This window comes from Gymnoscopelus braueri (genome assembly GCF_963280865.1).
Source record: "Gymnoscopelus braueri genome assembly, chromosome: 20".
NCBI lineage: Eukaryota > Metazoa > Chordata > Actinopteri > Myctophiformes > Myctophidae > Gymnoscopelus > Gymnoscopelus braueri.
Window position 1 is genome coordinate 1,823,702 of NC_137622.1, and position 19,497 is coordinate 1,843,198.

Sequence of the window (19,497 nt, forward strand, 5' to 3'; positions counted from 1 at the left end):
ATTGTAGGAGTTGAGGCATGACATTCTGTTTGACTCGGTTCCACAGAAATAGTGTGGAAAATAGCCGATCTACGCACAGCGTTGTGAGCTTGTTGTAGATCGGCTATTTTCACAATTTTTGCCTCTTTCTTATATTATTTCACAATTTGGCTAGCTGTAGAACACAACTCTCGTAGACGTCTGACGTTTTCAATCCACGAGAGTTGTAGGGTTGATCCCCCATGGCCAACGGGACTTTCAGCACTATACCCCGTAGACTCTCCAAATATGTACAAATTGAAAAATAAGGCGCTTACCCCCACGCCCCAAATGTTAACTCTTTCTACGGGGTAGTAGTGCAATGTAATAATCCATATCTTTCCATAAAGTAGCGTTTCTATCCCGTCTGTGGCCGAACACCATTTTTTCACCCTTATTTACTTCCTGTTTACATTGAGTGTAATTCCGGATGCGCCCCGTCACTACCGCCCATTGGGAACTTCCGACAGAATCGGCCACAGACGGCATTAAAACACCTCTTCATTGAGTTATGGATTATTACATTGCACTACTATGACGTAGAAAGAGTTAACCTCCCGCTTCAGAGAATATTTTTCCTGCTCCAAAGCCTAAAAGACACAAGATTACAATACCTGTAAGAGAAATAGAGGTAGAGCAGGGGTTTCACAAATATATTCAGCACGAGATCCAAAAGAAGAAAAACAGGTCATGTGTGCTCTGGTTGTATTCTACATTAGACAAACTTTGGCAGCATTCAGTAGTTTATTGGTCAGTGAGTGACTCATCATACCTCCATAGCATTGGTCATGTCTACCCTCTGTTCCTCCAGTCGAGTCTCTAGTGCCGTCTGGTTCTCGATGAGGTTCAGACCAAACTGTCCGGCTGTCTGCAGCTGCTCATCTTTATCTTTCAGCTGGCTTCTCAGCCGCTGGACCTCATCTGCTGTTGACTCGCTCACGCTCATCTGTAGTGGTGGAAAGTAACAAAGTACATTTAGTGGTACTATACTCAAGCATATCTGCACTTTACTTCAGTATTTATATTTCTGGATACTTCTTGAAATGTCAAAATTTCAATACAGCAATGCATTGATAAGTAAAATGTACTCAATTGTAATTTGTCATTTTGAATACTTAAGATTTTTTTTTAAATCATGCACTTTTAAATACTTATGTATTTTGAAAATCAAGTACTCAAATAACTGTTTGACCATGCAACTTTCAGTTGTAGTTGAGTAATATTTGACCAGGAGTGTCTATACTTTGACCAGGGCCGTGCAGAGACCACTGGAGGGGGGCAGGTGCTTAAATTAAAATAAAAAAGGCACATTGAATATTGTTTTAAAAGACCATACACTATAACCTATTGAATTATAGCATGTACGTTTTAATCTATAATTTTAAAAAAAACTGTCATAGAAAACGGGGTGGTCAACTTTTATAAACAAGGAGTGAAACTGTAGAACAGAAACACAAAAAATACACAATCAGCTCAATAACATAACAAGCACATACTAAGCATTTAGTAGTTTTCCCATATGTAACACTCCACCTCACACAAGGCAAGCAATCAAACATTAAACTTAGTTATTAAGCATCCCACATATCACAAAACAATTCTCAAACAAGTTGTTTTCATAACTGAGTAAATTTACACAAATAAAAACTTACAAGAGATGGTTTCAAGCCAAAAACAAAGAAAGGCAGTAGCAGCTTGTGTGTGTGTTTCCTCCTTGGCTTCTGGAATAAAAACTGACTGCTCCTGTAGTGCACACGTGAAATTACTTGCATCAATTAGCTAAACAGTGCACACATGAAATTAGTTCTCATAATTGCACATCACATGTCAACATTAAATGCAAACAATACACACCACTAGGCAGGGCTGCCCATAGATAGCCCCCGGGCTGCCAACATTGGACTGTCATAATCCAGGAGATTGGTTGGGGGAGTGGCTAGCGGGGGGTCTGGGGGTCCTCCCCGCGATTTTTTTTTACAGAGTAGATTTTGTGAGTTTGATACTTTATCAGGCTTGCTTTACTAGCTTTGGAAAATAATGGGTACAATTTCATCCATTAAAAAAGGTAGGCCTACAGAAATTGATTTGATGACTGAAGCAATGTAGGACCCATCTTTAATAATAACCATTCATTACTTAAAAGTTAATATCTCTGTACGATGGCATGCACTGACCACACCCCCGAACCGGGCGGTCCCCAGAAACTTTTTAACATAGTAGATGTAATTTCCTGTGTTCTGGTGAATTTTGGGAGTTTTTCCAGGAGAAAATCAGAAGAAATGACGATCCAGGAGAGTGTCAGGAGACGTGGTCAAAAACCAGGAGACTCCTGCGGGATCCAGGAGTGTTGGCACTTGGCAGCCCTGACATACATACATACATACATATAGCTCCATAAAGAACCTCTCACTCCGCTATACAGCTCCGAGATGAGGTTCTATGTCGTTACCTTCCAGAATCGGGTGCACGTCCGCCAAGGCTCCGCTGTTTACCCTTTTGTATACGTCGTATCCCAAAACTAATGGTAGATTCCAAGCCGCACGGATGTTTAAAGTTTGGTTCGGCGCATAAAATTTTAGGAACGGAGCGAAACTACCCGTTTAAATCGCTTATTTAGTCAGCCTGTGGCCATGTTTCCCATTGTAGCCAAACCGGGAGCAGTACTGGCAGCGGACGTAGGGGGGTTTTCCGGTTTGAATGGGAAACATGGCCACAGGCTGACTAAATAAGCGATTTAAACGGGTAGTTTCGCTCCGTTCCTAAAATGTTATGCGCCGAACCAAACTTTAAACATCCGTGCGGCTTGGAATCTACCATTAGTTTTGGGATACGACGTATACAAAAGGGTAAACAGCGGAGCCTTGGCGGACGTGCACCCGATTCTGGAAGGTAACGACATAGAACCTCATCTCGGAGCTGTATAGCGGAGTGAGAGGTTCTTTATGGAGCTAACATACATACATACATACATACATACATACATACATACATACATACATACATACATACATACATACATACATACATACATACATACACATTTTTGAGAACCACTGGTTAAAATCATTTTATAAAATTGTGAAACAAGCCCAAATAAGCAACTACACTTTAGAAACAAGCCCCCCTCCAAAAATAGCAAATACCATTATTTACAAGCAACTTCACAAAAAAACAAGCCCAACGTCACTTATAATAAGCGGACATGGCAACCCTGCACCGGATATGTCGTTGGCTTTGACCTTTCTCCTACTTCTGGCAAAGAGATGTCTAGAGGGCGGACGGCCTCACCTCCACCAATTCATTCCAATGAAAGTCGCTCACAAGCGCGTGAAGCCTTTATATATATCTATGCGTGAAGCACCCAAAAGTACCTCTACTTCCTGGATTGGCTCCAATATTGGAGCCAATAGAGCAGGCGCACTTAGCGTTTCAGGCGATATAAGCATGCGCAGTAGTGTTTTAAATGCGGAAGTCCTGCCATCTCAGATTTGACCACCAGGTGACGGCAGCTTCACTGTTCTACCGCGGTTCTAGGGGCTTGACTTGTGGGCCGAGTTGAGTTTGACAAGTAGCTGGAACGAGACCGCAGAGAAGAAGCGAAGCACATACAAAATGAACAAACCTGCGTGTTCCTGAGCTGCGTTCTACCGTCCAGGTGAGTGGCTTTATTTTAAAATAACCTCGGAGAAATGGCCCGTTTGACGTCATGGCGTTGAACTGGGTCAAATGATGTAATTCATTCATCACAGCGACACGCTAGGCTAAATGCTAATGCTAGCGAGGAAAGTAGAGGAGTAACGTTCCTCCATCAGTGTTGCCATGTCCGCTTATTATAAGCAACTTGTGGTTTGTTTTTCTGTAAAGTTGCTTTTAAACCAGTGGTTCTCATTTTCATGTCAAGGACCCCTAGATTAATATGTATTTGTCCACGGACCCCCATCTGAAAATATTTTGTGCCAGGGACCCTCATACATATTTGAGTTGATAAAATGTTTCAAACATATTCCACATTTATCACATTTTGTTTGCGATTTCTTTTTTTTAAATAGAAGCTCTTATTATCATTTGTGTGCTTGTATCTTGTATCTTGCTGCATACAGGTTTAATTCATGTGGCCCTAATGGTCGCTTCTTGGGCTTGTTTTCATAGACCTGGTTGCTTATTTCTCTCGCAAAATCTGGCAACACTGATCCTGACGTGCCCTCATTCATAGTAGTACTGTACAAGGAGTGGACTGACAGTGGACGTGACCACGGTCCACACGCCATTATAGTACATTAGTTCAGTCTAAATATAGAGCATGGTTATTTCATTCATTTATTTCAATAAGTGCAGTCTAAATGCTTGTAGACCATAGATCATGTTTATTTCAATGTTTATTTCATTTTAGTGCGGTAAGGGTCTTCAATAGGGGGTCTGGGACCCCTAGGTGGTCCTCAGAGTTACTACAGGGGGACGGGGTCCTCCGAATCTTTGTGATAGTAGGATTCTGAGGGGAGTGAGGGGAACATTAGCCAAAAATAGCAGATCTACAAGCACACAACGCGTTGTGAGCTTGTAGATCTGCTATTTTTGGCAAAGATGTTTAGTGTAGAGGGGGGGGAGGTGGAGAACAAACCAAGCACAGAGCCAATGGTCAAGTTTAGTATTGAGGCTTTAAAAAGAATCAAAAAACATTAATTTATGCAACATGACATGTGCTGTCAAACAAGTCTATGAAGCTATCTATGAAAATGTTTAATCTGCAAACACAATTTTATACAATGTGTAGGGTCCCTGCTTCATCTCTCTATCAGCTAAGGGGTCCTTGGCCTGAAAAACGTTGAAGACGTTGAATAGACGAGTATATAGATCATGTTTATTTCAATCTAAATGCTCATAGGCCATATTCGTTTTTCAGTTGTTGTCGATTTAGGTTTGTACTTCAACTGTAAAAAATGAATACAAATAAAATCATTTGATTGACAGCTGTCAGTGTCATTCAGTGTTTTTATAGAATAGCCTAGGCTTGTGTTACTCAGACACCAATATTTATAAAGGACTTAGAAAGGACACACGTCATGCGAAGCACGACGTGTGTCCCAGCCATAAAAGTCTGTCCCCCATACATGGGCATAGACACAGGCTGACACGTCATGTGAAGTCTGGGTCTGGCAGAACCAGGTCTCCTGGTCTTGTTATTAGGTCACTACCATAGTTACCCACTAGGTTTGAGTGAGTTCTGGTTGTTATGGTAACGCTGTCAGTAGGTTCACACAATGGAAACAAGTCCCCAGGACTTTTTTTGTGTTATCCTTTTAGCCTTAATGTCTGACTGTACGTTTACATTTTTGACTAATACAAAGTATTCAATCAATCAAAAATCCCAGACACCATATTTGGGGACGACTGACTACCTAGAACCCCATATATGGAGCTGGCTGACACATCTAAGTCTCACAGCACATGCCGGCCTCCATATTTGAACACGGCTGACCTCGGGACTCCATTTATGGAGACATGTCACGATGGATGATACAAGCATTAAAATGGTTTAAAAAGAGCCGCAGTCTTCAGAGAGTCTATATTCAACGCTTTCAAACTCTCCAATGATCTTCGACCACCACCCAGGATCATCCCGATACAGACGCCTGCCTGCCCTTGGCTTAAGCTACTGATTATGTTGAGCCGTCTTTCGAACCCCTCGGGTTGTCTCCTCGGTTTATACACTCACTGCAGCGGGTCCTGGTCTCTGACACAACCAGTCCCCTTTCTTTGAATTTGATTGGTATGTTATATGTTGATGTTGCTATTGCTGTTGTATAGTAATTCTTCAAGAGACTTTTTTTTCTTGTATTACCATAACTAGATAATTGATTGCTATTGTTATGGTGATGTCGGACAGTATTGTTTCGCTGCTTGTATGAATGAGTAGTAAGTGACAAATAAACCTTCTTGATTGTAACTCTTGTGAGTGTACTAAAATGGAACCAAATGGACCAAATGACAGATACGTAAGGGTCCATTTGGTTCCTACGTTGAGAACCATCCACTGACCTGGCCCATTATGTAGAATAATGGTCAGACAGAAATGGTTGAGTATTTATTTGTAAATTTATCATTTTTGTTTGACAGGGTTTTGCCAGGATCATTGTCAAGACGGAACAATGGTGAAGTATTACTGCTGTGCAGGTTTCCTAAAGAGTTCCTGGGACCAAGTATGTGTTGCATTCTGGCAACGATATCCCAACCCTTACAGGTCAGAACAAACAAACACGCACACAATGGAACTGAACCGTGGTGACACTTAAGCTTCTGATCTTTGCTTAAAGTTGCAATCCGGAACTCATTTTAATACAATATAACTACATCTGTCTGGTAGTGTAAGTTAATGTTAATACAATATAACTAGTATAACTGTATGGTTCAGTATGTAAATGTTAATACAACATAACTAGTACATCTGTATGGTAGAGTATGTTAATGGCCAAGATGGGATTCCCTATTGCCAGAGTGTTAGAATTTTCTCTCCCACGCAGGACACCTGGACATGAAACTTTCAGGCCTATAGCTTTAATTTGGTTGAACTTACTACAAATAGGTGGGATCATATGGGGCCAGTCTTGCATTCAGACAGTTAACCCATTTATTTAGACCTGAGGCCAATTCTAAAAATCCTGACTTAAGTTTATTTATTTTTTACTTCTTATTAAAAAAAAAATAATGTTGCTGTACTGTATATAGCAACAACTACACACAGAGCGGTTCCCGTCCTGAAAGGTATAACAACGTATAGGTGTTCCAGGTCTAAAAGGGTTGTTAAACCAGTCTGTTTCTCTCAGCCACCTACACAAAAACATACACTGAAAAGACATAAATGTCAAATAAACTCATAGTTCTGATGATTAATTCATATGCATTCCCTCTCCTCCCTCCCAGTAATCATGTTTTGACCGAGGACATAATTTTCCGTGAGATTACTCCAAGCAACTGTCTGATTTCCAGACGTCTGTTGACCAAAACGAGCCGTGCGCCTCGCTGGATGGAGCGCTACCTTCCCAAGCACATGGCCAGCAAGGCGTACGTAATCGAGGACTCCATCGTGGACCCTCAGACCAGGACCATGACCACACTGTCCTGGAACGTCACCCACGCTCGACTCATGGTACCACAACTAGGGCTGTCTGTCACCGTAATGAAAGTTTAGTTGACGAATGACGATTAATTGTCATTCAAAATAATTACGTGTTTTTGGCATTGAACATTGGAACATATAAATAAACATTTACATTAACAATTAGTGTGGCAAGATCCGCACAACAGCAGTTGTGAACTTGTGGATCTGATATTTAAAAATAATAAAATAATGTATTCATGTATTTTCTTTTGAAATTTTTGCCTATAATGACATGCCAGAAATATGGACACCAGGTAGAAAGTAATCTCTCAAGAACAGATTCTGCACTGCGTGAGAATCTGTCGTGAAGGCTCGTCGTAACATGTACACACTGGGCTACAAGTGGGCGTGCCTTCAGATCAGGAAGCAGGCCGCGCTTTACCCAATCAAATGTAGTGGGCGGGATTCACATGTCCGTCGATCTTTCCCCCTCGAAACAAACCGAAACTAATTTAACAATAGCGTCCGCGGAGCAGACAAAACCACGGAAATATATTCACATTTTAACTTACTCTTTCATCATAGAAACAAGTGGGCTTATAACCAAAACGATCCATGTTCTCTGGGAGAAGTGGTGTTAGTGTTCCGTGTAGAAATATTGTTAGTGGGAATGAAAACACAAGCGCACCAACCGGAAGTGACGCGGCATAGGCATACACAAACACCGGTCTCCTTGCGCTCTGGCTCTACGTTTTCTTCCCCCCAGAGCCAACAGACATAGAACAAACAGCAGAGGGCGCTGTTTTTCATTTTCAGTTGGCGATGGGTTCCCAGATTGGGTAGAAAGTGACTGTGTTCCCTCCTGTCCAGAGTGACTCTCATGTAGCGTTCTGTTTGATTTCACCCTCTGCCTCCCAGACTGTGAAGGAGCGCTGTGAATACCACATTAACCCTGAGAATGGCAGCTGGACCGAAATACAAAGAGAGGCTTGGATCTCCTCAAATGTCTATGGTCTTTCCAGAGCTATTCAGGTTAGTAAAGCTAAGGTGCACACGGGACACCTTAATACTTTTAACAATTTTGGCATTTTTTTCATCCTGAGCGATTTACAAAGTGCGAAATGGGTGTAAAGTGGCATGCACACTAGTCAACCATTAACAGTGTAAGAGGTAGATTAAATTGTGTAAAGCAATTGTTTTAAAAGTACTACAAAGTAACTATAGTGAGAATTCTGAAAATAACTCAATGCGTCGCAATGTGACACGCTGTGAGCTTGTAGAGGTCATTCCACAGCTTTGGGAGCTTGGGAGCCATTAGGGAGAAGAGTCCTACTGTAGGTCACTTGGATTAGTGGCCAGGGATTCATAGGGACGGGAGGGACGTCCTGTGTTTGCTGATAATAGTGACACACAGAAAGTTACATAAGGCCCCCTGTCTCTCTTTGAGTTGTACTGCATTTTCTACTCCACCTTAGCCTGTAGTACTTGACCTAGTTTTTTACGACCATGCAGAGTTACCATGGTCATTTGTTCTCATGTTTTCTCATTGTTTCTTGATTTACCCGTGATCTTAGTTTACTGTGGCACTACACTGTCTCTCTGCATTTGATGTGTGTTTATTTTGCTTATAAGTCGCTCTGGATAATGGCTGCTAAATGCCTAAATTGAAAATTTTCCCATTTAGGACTGTCACGATTACAAATTTAAGTTGACGATTATTTGTCACTCAAATTATTGCGATTGATATTGGCATTGAACATGGGAGCATATGAATACAAAATACATTTCTTAATGCCTATTAGGCTTTGTAATCAAAACTTGCACAGGGCAGATATGAAAAATAACTTAAATTTACAAAGAAATTATTGACATATTTAATAATTTCATACATGTAAAAATAGCAGAAATAGCTGATCTACAGGCTTACAACGTGTCACAAAGTGACACGTTGTAAGCGGCACTTTAAGTGTCACAAGCTTACAACGCGTCACTTTGTGACGAGTTGTAAGCTTGTAGATCTGCTAATTCTGCTTTTTTAATATATTTGAAAATGTGTGAACATTTTTCAACATGGAAACGATAATGACGATTATGCAAAAATTATTGCGATTATCTAAAATAATTGCGATTAGACAAGTATGTAATAATTGTGACAGGCCTAATTTACATTTTATTCCCGAGTTGATGTCAGCTAATCCACACTCTCACATTGTATTTAACAACATAACAGCTGAGAAGTTGACAGACTTGCCACAGTTGACTTGTGCAGTGGTTGGCCTCCCTAGTCTTCCATTGAGACATTTTGACCCTGGTTTTCGGGTAGGACACCTGCTTGACTGAATAGTAGTAGTGCCTGAATCTCATAAGCCCAGTATCTCCTGTAGTGGGAAAATAATCATACTGTACCATGCAGAAGATGAAGGCATATCTTAGAAGTTTATTTAGCAGAGCATCAAGCAAGCAGACAGCATCTCAGTCTAGGCAGGCTTCCGCCTGCACCTCCCCTGTGTCCTCTGTCGGCACATCCTCCCAAAATGACGACCTCTGTCTTTCACAGCCTTTATATACCTTTCCCCTAACCCAGAGACAGGACTTGGGCCGGGAGGGGTCTCATGACAAAGAAGACAATAGTAAATTGGAGTAAATGACTAAGTCTTATTCAATCATTTACATTTCTTTGATATACAGCTTAATCAAAGGGCTCTCAGTTGATTCAATCTGGGTGTTGGTAAAACTGAGATGGCAGGATACAGAAACAATAAGCTTAAAGCAAATGGAACATATAATAGTATTTTATATTTTCCATTTTACTCCCAAGGTCAAATTCCACTCTTTAATGAGGGGTACATATTTGGTCTCCCACGTGGGAGACCCAGGTGGTGTTATACAGTTTGCAATTACTGTCAGTTTACAAATCTGTTGGGAGAGGACATAAAACGTACAGATTACAGCTTTAAGGAAACTATGACAACAAAAGAGGAATGATATGAATTATGATGACTTTCTTGTTTGACGGAGCCCGTTTGCTGCTTCCTTTTCAGGAATTTGGTCTTGCAAGATTCAAGACCAGTGTTACAAAGACCATGAAAGGCTTTGAATTTGTCCTCGCCAAGATGCAAGGTATGTTTATGCATTTTTTGGGGCTAATCATTGTTCCTTATCGCATTATAACTTTGTGATACTCAGTAGCTACACTTGACATAATACATTTCTTACAGAAATAGATTATGCAGAACAATGCTTTTTACCATATCTGAACTATCAGTTATGTTTGTATTTCTTGAAGAGCAAATCGATGCAATGTGGTGTTATAAAGATTTGATAAGTAAAAACTCCCCACATAAATCACTTAATAATAATGTCATTTGTATTGCACTGTTTACTTTAAAACAATGTTTACAAACGAATAATTGAAGTGATGAATAAACCCAGATTGTAGAGGGTCAGTAAGGTTTGTTGCCTCTCGTGCAGGTGAGACTCCCTCCAGGACCTTGGCAGAAACGGCCACAGAGAGAGCGAGAGAGACGGCACTGGCAGCTAAAGAGAAGGCCAAAGACCTCGCCTCACAGGCCCACAAGAAACAATATGTATGACATGTTTATAAACAAACCACAGGCCCTGGAACAGATTTATCTTCACCTTCTACAGGGTGAGATAAAACTGGTCCTAGATGTTGTAGGTCAGTGGTTCTCAAAGTCGGATCCAGGGACGACTAGGGATCCAAATGGACCCTTAACAGGTCTGTAACTCTGACAGTGTAGAAACGGAACCGTTTCTACACTGTCAGAGTTAAATTAACACTGAGGATTTTGCAGTGTAGATTGGGGTCCCAGAGATAAAAAAAAAAAGAAAGTGTGAGATGGGGATCCTTGAAATGAGAATGTTTGAGAACCACTGCTGTAGGTCTACATGGTTGTGAGAATCTCTCTTATGGTAGGTGGACCATCGAAGGCCTGAGCTGGGTTCAAATAGCCAGCTTCCTGTCCTTTGCGTTTTTCTGGTTGTGACACAACGAGAACGACCGAGTCTTCGTGTTGCCAGACATTGAAATTCAACGTAGTTGCTAGAACTAGAATGGCGAGAATGTCCGCTAAGAAATCTACGGCCACTGCTTTGAAAATGAATCATATCACCGTCCCATTATGAAGGTCTGCTCAAATTCTTTGCATTGTTTTTTGCAATGCAGTCATTTCTAACATCTCCGAAACAAGACAAACCTGGCATGTATTGATACGGTACGCAAGCACTTCTGTGGTAAAAAAAAAGAAGAAGAAGGAAGTGTGTCTTTGAAAGGGTGATTGAACACCAGCTATGGCGTGCCATAAAATAATAGCACTTCAATATTTATATGCAACTTTCCCTATATCCTTTCTCCACCTCTGTGCCCATACAGTACATGTGTTTTTTACTTTCTTTCCATTACAACACTTAAAAGTATTTTCTCTTGTTTACTTTATTCCTTTGTACTTGATCAATTCTTAACATAATTTCATAACCAGATTTTCACAGAATACCTTTTGATTTATCCAAATTTTGTTGAAGCATTTTTGTTTTGTTTTTTTGTAAATCAATCAATATATTCCAGGAAGATCGTCTGTCTTGTGTTTCTCAGTCGGCTTTGCGGATTGGCTAAGCTGCATGTGACATTTGTTCCACTGTCGTAGTACCGAGAGATGACTGGTGTCATAGACTGGCTTCCTAGTACTCTGACAATGGGTACTGCACTAGTATGTTTAATTTCATATAATCATTGTTTAATTTCATATAATCATTGTATCTCTTCCTTAGATACCTCAAACCAGTTTACTCAATGTTGTTAATTGTCACATGATTTAAGTTTTTTTTCTTAACTAATCAAAATGTTTCATTGCTTCAAATTGAAGTTGATTGTGCAACGATGGGTCCACATTGTTTGCAGTCATCTCTTGAAAAGTAACTGGAAAGGAAGTTAGGAACCGGACTGGCGTGCGTGGGGCTGTCACTTTGCAGTTGATAATTGTTAAAGACATGGTTGCAGTGGATATCAGCATCTGCGCCCAGGGTTGAAATGTACATTAATTCAAAGGTTTATAAAAAGGCTGAATTGTTACCTTGTTTTATACAGCCATTTCAGTTTATCACAAATATAAGAATCCCATGTCAGGAGGATGTGCTCTTCCTCCTGTAGTGGTGTCTGCTTGTCAATAAATACAAATTATCTTTGTAACATCTTGTGGTGTTTTTTTTTTTTTAAGAATCCCTACAATTTACTATCAATTTAATGAAGTGCATGAAGTTGCACTGCACTTTTAGACTTTAGTCACACAAGACATGGCATTAAATATATAAAATATTTATTTATTAAAAAAAGTATACACTAGTACAAAAATGCTACATAATATTACTCGGAGAAGAGCCAGATTAATGCATACATACAGTACACTTTACAAAGTAATAAGGCATTTTGCATATACAATCCTGAAGGCAAAAATGCACTTCAGTGTATTAAATGCACAGTAATTAAAAGGATACAAAATACTTGCAATGCAACAAAAGTTGCACGATTACAAGAAGACGTTCTATGCAAGATGATGAAGCTACTGCATGCATAATAACAATGTAATGAGAAGTGCACAATTGCAAAGTTGAACTTTTCAGATGGAGGCAAACATTCAAGTTCATATTGGCAATTAATGTTGCACCCTCTTAGTCCTATGTGTAACACAAGTATAAGCGTTAATACCTGTGTGTACATAACGTGGTATAATTATTTAATTGCCAGATGTTAAATGTGCAAATTTAACCAGTTCATTTCTGTTCGCTGTTAAGAGACATATACCCACAACCCTTTTGAGACGAAACAAGTGCAATGTGTGGATGTTTGTGCAACAGTGAAAAAAACCAAAAAAACATAAAGACATTACAATTAACATTGTAACATGAATACAAAACATAAAAACAGGTTACTGTATAAGTGCATGCTTTACATCATGACTTTTTCCTGAAAAGCAGAAGCTTCTTAGTGCTGAAGAAAAGGTTGTATATAGTAGACCAAACCCATTTTAAGGCATAATCCAATATAGAAATACTGAATAAAAAATAAGTTAAAAAGGAAAATAAAACAGCCCTTGACAGGTAGATGATGAAACAATCAGAAATGGGATTGTTTGATTGTTTGTAGTAAGCCGTAACAAATACACCTCATAACTTTGGAAAAATAACGGCCTCACTGGATGCTGGTATGTTTCAAATACACGGTGTAATGTTTCTTCCATCTCAGCCCAGTGATTTTAACTGCTGTTCAGTGCAAAACAATGGACATAGCTCATTTGAGCCAAACATTACCATTTAGCTTGTATTCAGACTGTATGTTTTATGTTACGTCTTTTTGAAACGTCGTCACCTTCTGTCAAAGATAGAGTACAGTAGAGTTCAGCTGTACAGTAACATTTTTCTTCGTTCTTTCTTGTCCTCCATTTTATGTTTTTTTTATTTGCTTTTGTTTTTAGTTTCTTTTTGGAATGTTTTCTCCTCTCGCGTCCCTCCGTGTGTCAGCTGAGTCATAACCAGCCTCTGTCCAGGCTGGAGTAGCAGTGATCTTCGCCGGTCTGCGGGACACTCAGTCCATCAGTGTCCACACAGTCAAACACAATGCTCTCCACGTCAACCTCCACATCCTCTGCAATGGAAACACGATGATGATGATTATTTACCATTTTCAACCTATTTTGGGCAAGTCATGACGAGGCAAACAAATGAAATACAAATAAATACATGCAAGTACATTTCAAAAATGGTCAAAGCATTTTCAAAAATAGACGATCTAAAAGCTCACAACATGTCGCGATGGAACTAGTGACTCGTACGGGCTGAAGTGGCGCCTGTCAGCAGCTGGGGATGTTGAGCAAGAGGAGTAGGACGGAGCAAGGTAAACACAGCTGCAGCTAATGAAATTAATAATGGTAATGTTTGTCAATGGTCAGGGCTAAATCCCAAGACATGTAGGAACGGACGAATGGTTGACAATTATGTTTTAAATTTAGTTAAGCTTAGGCATGGGTTTAATTCATTACATTTTGTTAAGTTTATCCATAGGTTTGGTGTGGTTAAGTAAAATATCTTAATTGCAGGACATTCTATGCCTTCACTTCCAGAGATGTAACACTGACCTTTGTCAATGCTTGCTACTTGGCTCACACTTTTGACCACGACTCAAGTGGCAGTACTGAGTGACTTGCTCAGGTGTAGGCTACTCTCCTTCAATGGGATGAATGGATTTGCCTGGTGTTCATTTTTTTGGACTCGACTTTCATCACCCGTCATCCAGCGGCGTTTATAATGATAAGTGATATTTTACACAAGACAGGGTCTAATAACGGCGTGGCTTCCCTGTGGATCGGTGATGTCATGTTGATGAAATCATATTGATGATGTCAATCTTGCTTGAGCCACGGCGTAAAGATTTGCTTTTAAGTTACAGAAGTTGCATCAGATTTTCAGCTATACTCATGGGTGGAGGTACACAGGAAAAAGTCAGAAAGGTCCTATTGTAAAAAGTCCACCAGGCCCGGACTGTGGCTTAGCAGTCCGGGCACCTAGGCTCTAAAGGCGCGGGTTTGAGTCCCGTTCCCGACTAGCTTTACTGCATGTCTCTCCCCATCTCTCTCTCCCTGTTTCCTGTCCATCTCCACTTTCCACTATAAATAAAGGCAGAAAAGCCCGCCCAACCAAAAAAAAGTCCACCAGAGTACTCAATCAAGGCTATGTAAATTGGACGTGCCTGATAAATCTACAGGTAAATGTCACTATGAAGCACACCTATACCTTTAGGCTAGTGGTTCTCAAACCTTTTAATTTCAAGGACCCCCATAACTCTGAGAGAGTGCTAATGGTATGGGTCCGTAAACAGTTTGGTACCAATCAAAATTCCATTCTTCATTTCCAGGACCCCCATAACTCTAAGAGTGTACGAATGGTACGGGTCCGTTTGGTATGATTTGTATACTCTCAGAGTTACAGAACCGTAAAGGTCCATTTATAACCCCCTCAAAGAACGCTGAGGGTCCCTGGACCCCACTTTGAGAACCACTTCTTAGACTTTAGTTTTACGGTATACGTCAATAGCGTTCCTGACTATCAGATCAAAGGTGACCAGTTCAGTGTCGTGTAAATTATTTTCGTCTCGTCTTATTTCCTAAACATTGATAATTTACATTTCCCAACATAATAATGTCACAAATTCTTGTTGCATTTCTTAATTTCAAGTGCACTGAACTGACTTTTACTTTGAAAGTCAGGGACACTACTGACGTAACCCCTGGAAATCTAGCCAAAATTTCCCCTAATAGTGGAAAAATCAACAAGATCGAAGTGACAGGCATAGTAGCACATGCCCAAAGTTTAAAGATAAGCGTGCATCTTTGTTACAAGATTTGTCAGATAAGTCCAACTTGTTTTTGCCAAGGGGGATGGAGTTTCAGTTATTTAAAACTACACAAAGGCGTAATCTAAACGGGTTGCTTTGGAATTCTTTGTGATTTGAGAACGGAGCCGTGACCCCGTTTTGCCGGTGAGGCTCTCACCTCTGTCGGAGTCGGACCTCTCGGAGGACACGGTGGAGCCCAGGCTGTCATTCCTCATCCTCTCTGAGGCTCTATGGAGCTTCTCCAGGCGAACGCGGAGCTCCCTCTGCTCCCAGCGCAGACGCAACTTCAGCTGCTCCGCACGCTCATCTTGCTCCTGCAACTTCTGTAAAGAGAGAGGGAAGAGAGAGAGAAAGATGAGATAGATAGAGGGACATTCGAGCCTTAAGCCAATTAACATAGACAGACTGGACTTTATTGATTCTGCCAGGGGGAAATTCTGTCATTACAGCAGCCAAGATGCATAAAGGCACATAAAAGCCGATATGAAAAGCTCCATAAAAGACAGAAGGATCTGATTATCAAGCACAATCAGTGCACAGTCAATAAATCTAAATGGGTGCACCGATGCTGATAATAGTTTAAGACTTGTGTTTTGCAGCATTGAAGCCTGCCAATTGTTTCTTGGGACCACAATGAAAATAATCTCTTGAGCTTTATTGTGTTTTATCCTTTTGACAAAGATATGTTTATGCATATATGCATTTTGCAAACAAAGATGCCAAATTGCCAATCAATCAATCAATCCATCAATGTGTACATTCGGACAGTTCATTGTGTTCACAATGTCAGTGATTTTGGAGTATTTATTTTAAAAGGTGGCATTCTGCATACCTGCAATGTCAACATTCCCATTTTTACCGTATTTGAAGGCTGTCTACCGGCGTGCTCCCATTTTTATGTCTTCCCTTATTTCCCTTCCCTTCCCTTATTGTCTCACTTATTTTCCCCAAAGATTTTTGTCTTTACTTTAAAATTAGCAGATCAATCATTTTGTCTTGAAGTGAAGTTGCCAGATTAGACATTTTAACATAATTCACTACAGTAGAGACAGGTCACTTCTCAGTTCTCACACTACTCAAAACAACTGTGCGTAAGCCAAGTCCACACCAAAGATTTGCACCGCAACTCGTTGCAACTTGCAACCACTTGCAACAGAATCCCCAAACTGTGCCGACCTGCAGACCACTGCAACTGGTTGCAAGTTGCAACGGGTTGCGTTGTGAGTCTTTGGTGTGGAATGGGCCTTACGTTTTACAGGATATTTTCAGCTGCAGAGTCGCGTAATGTTAAGCCCGGCCAGTCCACACCAAAGATCCACGATGCGATGAAACCATTGCAGAACGTTGCAGGGAAAAAGTTGCAGCGGCCTAAATTACCATGTTGCAGGCCGGCTCATTGCGTCACACGTGATTCAACATGCAATCACAAACAAAAAGTTGCAAAGCATTTATGATCACAAACAGGTTGCTCATATTATTCTGCCATTGCAACATGATGGATGTGGACTGTCCAGCTGCAAACCACAGTTTTAGGAGCAAGTGGCTGCAAGTTGCAATTCATTGCGTTGCGAATCATTGATGTGGAAGCCCCTTTACGTGCAGCTGTGCACGTGTGTTTGACCCTCATGTGCAGCTATGCACGTTTGAGCAGGTGTTTTACCTTTATGAGCAGCTGTGCACGTTTGCCCAGGTGCTTACCTTTATGTGCAGCTGTGCACGTTTGCCATGCAGGTGCTTACCTTTATGTGCAGCTGTGCACGTTTGCCATGCAGGTGCTTACCTTTATGTGCAGCTGTGCGCGCCTCAGCAGGTTGAGGGTGGTGTTCCTCATGGAGTCGGACGACAGAGGAACCTCTTGCTTTAGCTGCTCCAGGCAGTGTCTCAGCTGAGCTCGTCTACACACAGTGACAAAACAATTGTGTTAATAAAATGCTATGTTACTGACATTGTGTCTGCTGGCCTTTCCTCTCAGTGCAGGTCAGACAGCACAGGGTTAACCAGAAGTAAATGATTCGATCAATGCAACTAAGTGCAAACAGGGTATTTAAAGAGCTTAACAGGGGAAAGAGCTTTATTACAATGGTATTGTTACAATAGTGTCCTACAGGCTGTTTTTTTTACCCTAACTATACTATGGATACGTTTTTTTTTATAATATCCACACAGGCATTTAGGTAACTTACATGTTAGACAAAATGATTTCAATTCATTACCTGTTTTTCTCCAGCTCGTTGTGAACTGACCTGTAATTCAGACACACAGTCGAATTTAGATTAAGCAGCAGCAAACATTATATTATTGCTTATTATCTTACTTAAATATGGATTAGATGTGAAAAAAAGGTAATTCAAGGAAACGTGTCTCATTTGATAACCAATAACCACGCCCTGATTTCAAGAGTTTTTACAGTATGTCATTTCAATCACCTATTGCCACCAGAAGACAACTTCCTGCTCCTATGTTTGTTCCTCTTGTCAGTGTCGTCGGGACTCAGAGGAGGCACGGAGGCATAGCCGTGTTCTGCTTCTGTGGATGGAAAGACCAACGTGTACCATTTACCAGTGGTTCTCAAACTTGTACATGTCAATATGTTTCTTGCCATGGACCCCCATCTGAAAATATTTTGTGCCAGGGACCCCATACAGGATTTGTGTTGTTAAAATGCTTCAAATATATTCCACATTTTCCAGGTTTATTCAAGATGTTTTGAAAATAGCCAATATATAAAGGTTTTAACGTGGTTAACCTGATTTGATTATTAACACATTTTGCTGGGGACCCCCTGAAAGTACCCATGGGGTCCCCCACTTTGAGAACCACTGCCATATACAACTATAGTCAAAAGGAACACAATCTAAATTCATGTTAAAAAAATAACTATAAACTACTTGAACCGTATTTACTAGAAGTCAATCACAACGATAGTATTTACCCTATAAGTATGACTATTCTGACCATTATGTTTCACACTCTCCACTAGTTATCTCCCCACTTGATATCAAATGTCATCATTTTTTGCCAAATACATCAATAATGTGATGATATTGTGGGGATAACTTTTGGCGCTTCCACAAAATATTGACACAATGAGATTTTTTGATAAAAGCCCATATAATAACTAAAGAGACCAATTGAACAGCAACAACAGCAATGTAAGTTCAGAAAATGACATCATTGTACTGCAATGCAGTCTTCAAACCCAGTAAAAGAGACACATGCGATATTATATGATATCAGGGTCCCTGGCATTAAAAGTTTGAGGTTTAATCACACAGACAATAAAGCACATATAGGGGCAGTGCCACTAAGCTCTAACATTGTAGCAATAACATCATAATGTTTTGTTTTCAAGTTTTGGGCGCCAGCCATCATACAAAGTATTAGTAAAACTGAAACTTTACAAAGTAAAACAAACTTTACAAACAGTAGGGAGGACTTTACAAACAAACAAAGGGCACTATATGGAGTGGTGGAAAGTAACTAAGTACATTTACTCAAGTACTGTACTTAAGAACAATGTTGAGGTGTTTTTTACTTTACTGGAGTATTTCCAATTTTCAACATTTACTTAATCTACTCCACTACATCGCAGAGGTAAATATACTTTTACTCCACTACAATTATTTGAAAACGTTTAGTTACTATATTACTTTGTAGATTTTAAATATTATTACAGCACTTCACAATTTGAAAATAGCCGATCTACAAGCTCACAACACAATCGCGATGTGAGGCATTGTGAGCTTGTAGATCTGCTATTGTCAAATGATTTTTAAGCATTTTGAAAACTTGTGAAAATGGGAAATGTGAGTAGCCTACTTTTCCCACCACTGGTTATTACACAGTAGTAAAGATCACATCCTGTCTGTGTTTATTAATGTATTACATTTCTAACTCCGATCAGTGTAACAACTTGAACCAAATGGACGCTTAACGGGACCATTTGGTCATTTGGTTACATTTGTTATACTTATTGGAG

The 19,497-nt window shown here is 40.2% G+C and overlaps 2 protein-coding genes across 2 annotated transcripts in view; one reads left to right on the forward strand and one right to left on the reverse strand.

Moving 5' to 3' along the window:
• The first annotated feature begins 3,525 nt into the window (after window positions 1-3,525).
• prelid1a (PRELI domain containing 1a) lies at window positions 3,526-12,324 on the forward strand. Its single transcript, XM_080416387.1, has 6 exons — window positions 3,526-3,673; window positions 6,133-6,256; window positions 6,937-7,162; window positions 8,033-8,146; window positions 10,156-10,234; window positions 10,586-12,324. Exons 2-6 carry the CDS (start codon window positions 6,165-6,167, stop codon window positions 10,705-10,707), a joined length of 633 nt encoding a protein of 210 aa, XP_080272513.1. The 5' UTR covers window positions 3,526-3,673; window positions 6,133-6,164; the 3' UTR covers window positions 10,708-12,324.
• A 112-nt stretch (window positions 12,325-12,436) lies between these two features.
• The window catches only part of mxd3 (MAX dimerization protein 3), a 7,552-nt gene continuing 491 nt past the window's right edge, over window positions 12,437-19,497 (reverse strand). Inside the window, exons 2-6 of the mRNA XM_080416388.1 lie at window positions 17,945-18,044; window positions 17,732-17,761; window positions 17,299-17,413; window positions 15,676-15,841; window positions 12,437-13,772 (exon numbers count right to left, since the gene is read on the reverse strand). Coding sequence (XP_080272514.1) covers window positions 13,654-13,772; window positions 15,676-15,841; window positions 17,299-17,413; window positions 17,732-17,761; window positions 17,945-18,044 — 530 coding nt within the window. The 3' untranslated portion in view covers window positions 12,437-13,653. The remainder of the gene's footprint in view (window positions 13,773-15,675; window positions 15,842-17,298; window positions 17,414-17,731; window positions 17,762-17,944; window positions 18,045-19,497) is intronic.

Coding starts and splice junctions, on each gene's coding strand:
- prelid1a (XM_080416387.1), top strand. CDS start 6,165: ATGGTGAAGTATTACTGCTGTGCAGGTTTCCTAAAGAGTTCCTGGGAC. Junction 6,257..6,936: donor CGATATCCCAACCCTTACAG/GTCAGAACAAAC, acceptor CCTCCCTCCCAG/TAATCATGTTTTGACCGAGG. Junction 8,147..10,155: donor GTCTTTCCAGAGCTATTCAG/GTTAGTAAAGCT, acceptor CTTCCTTTTCAG/GAATTTGGTCTTGCAAGATT.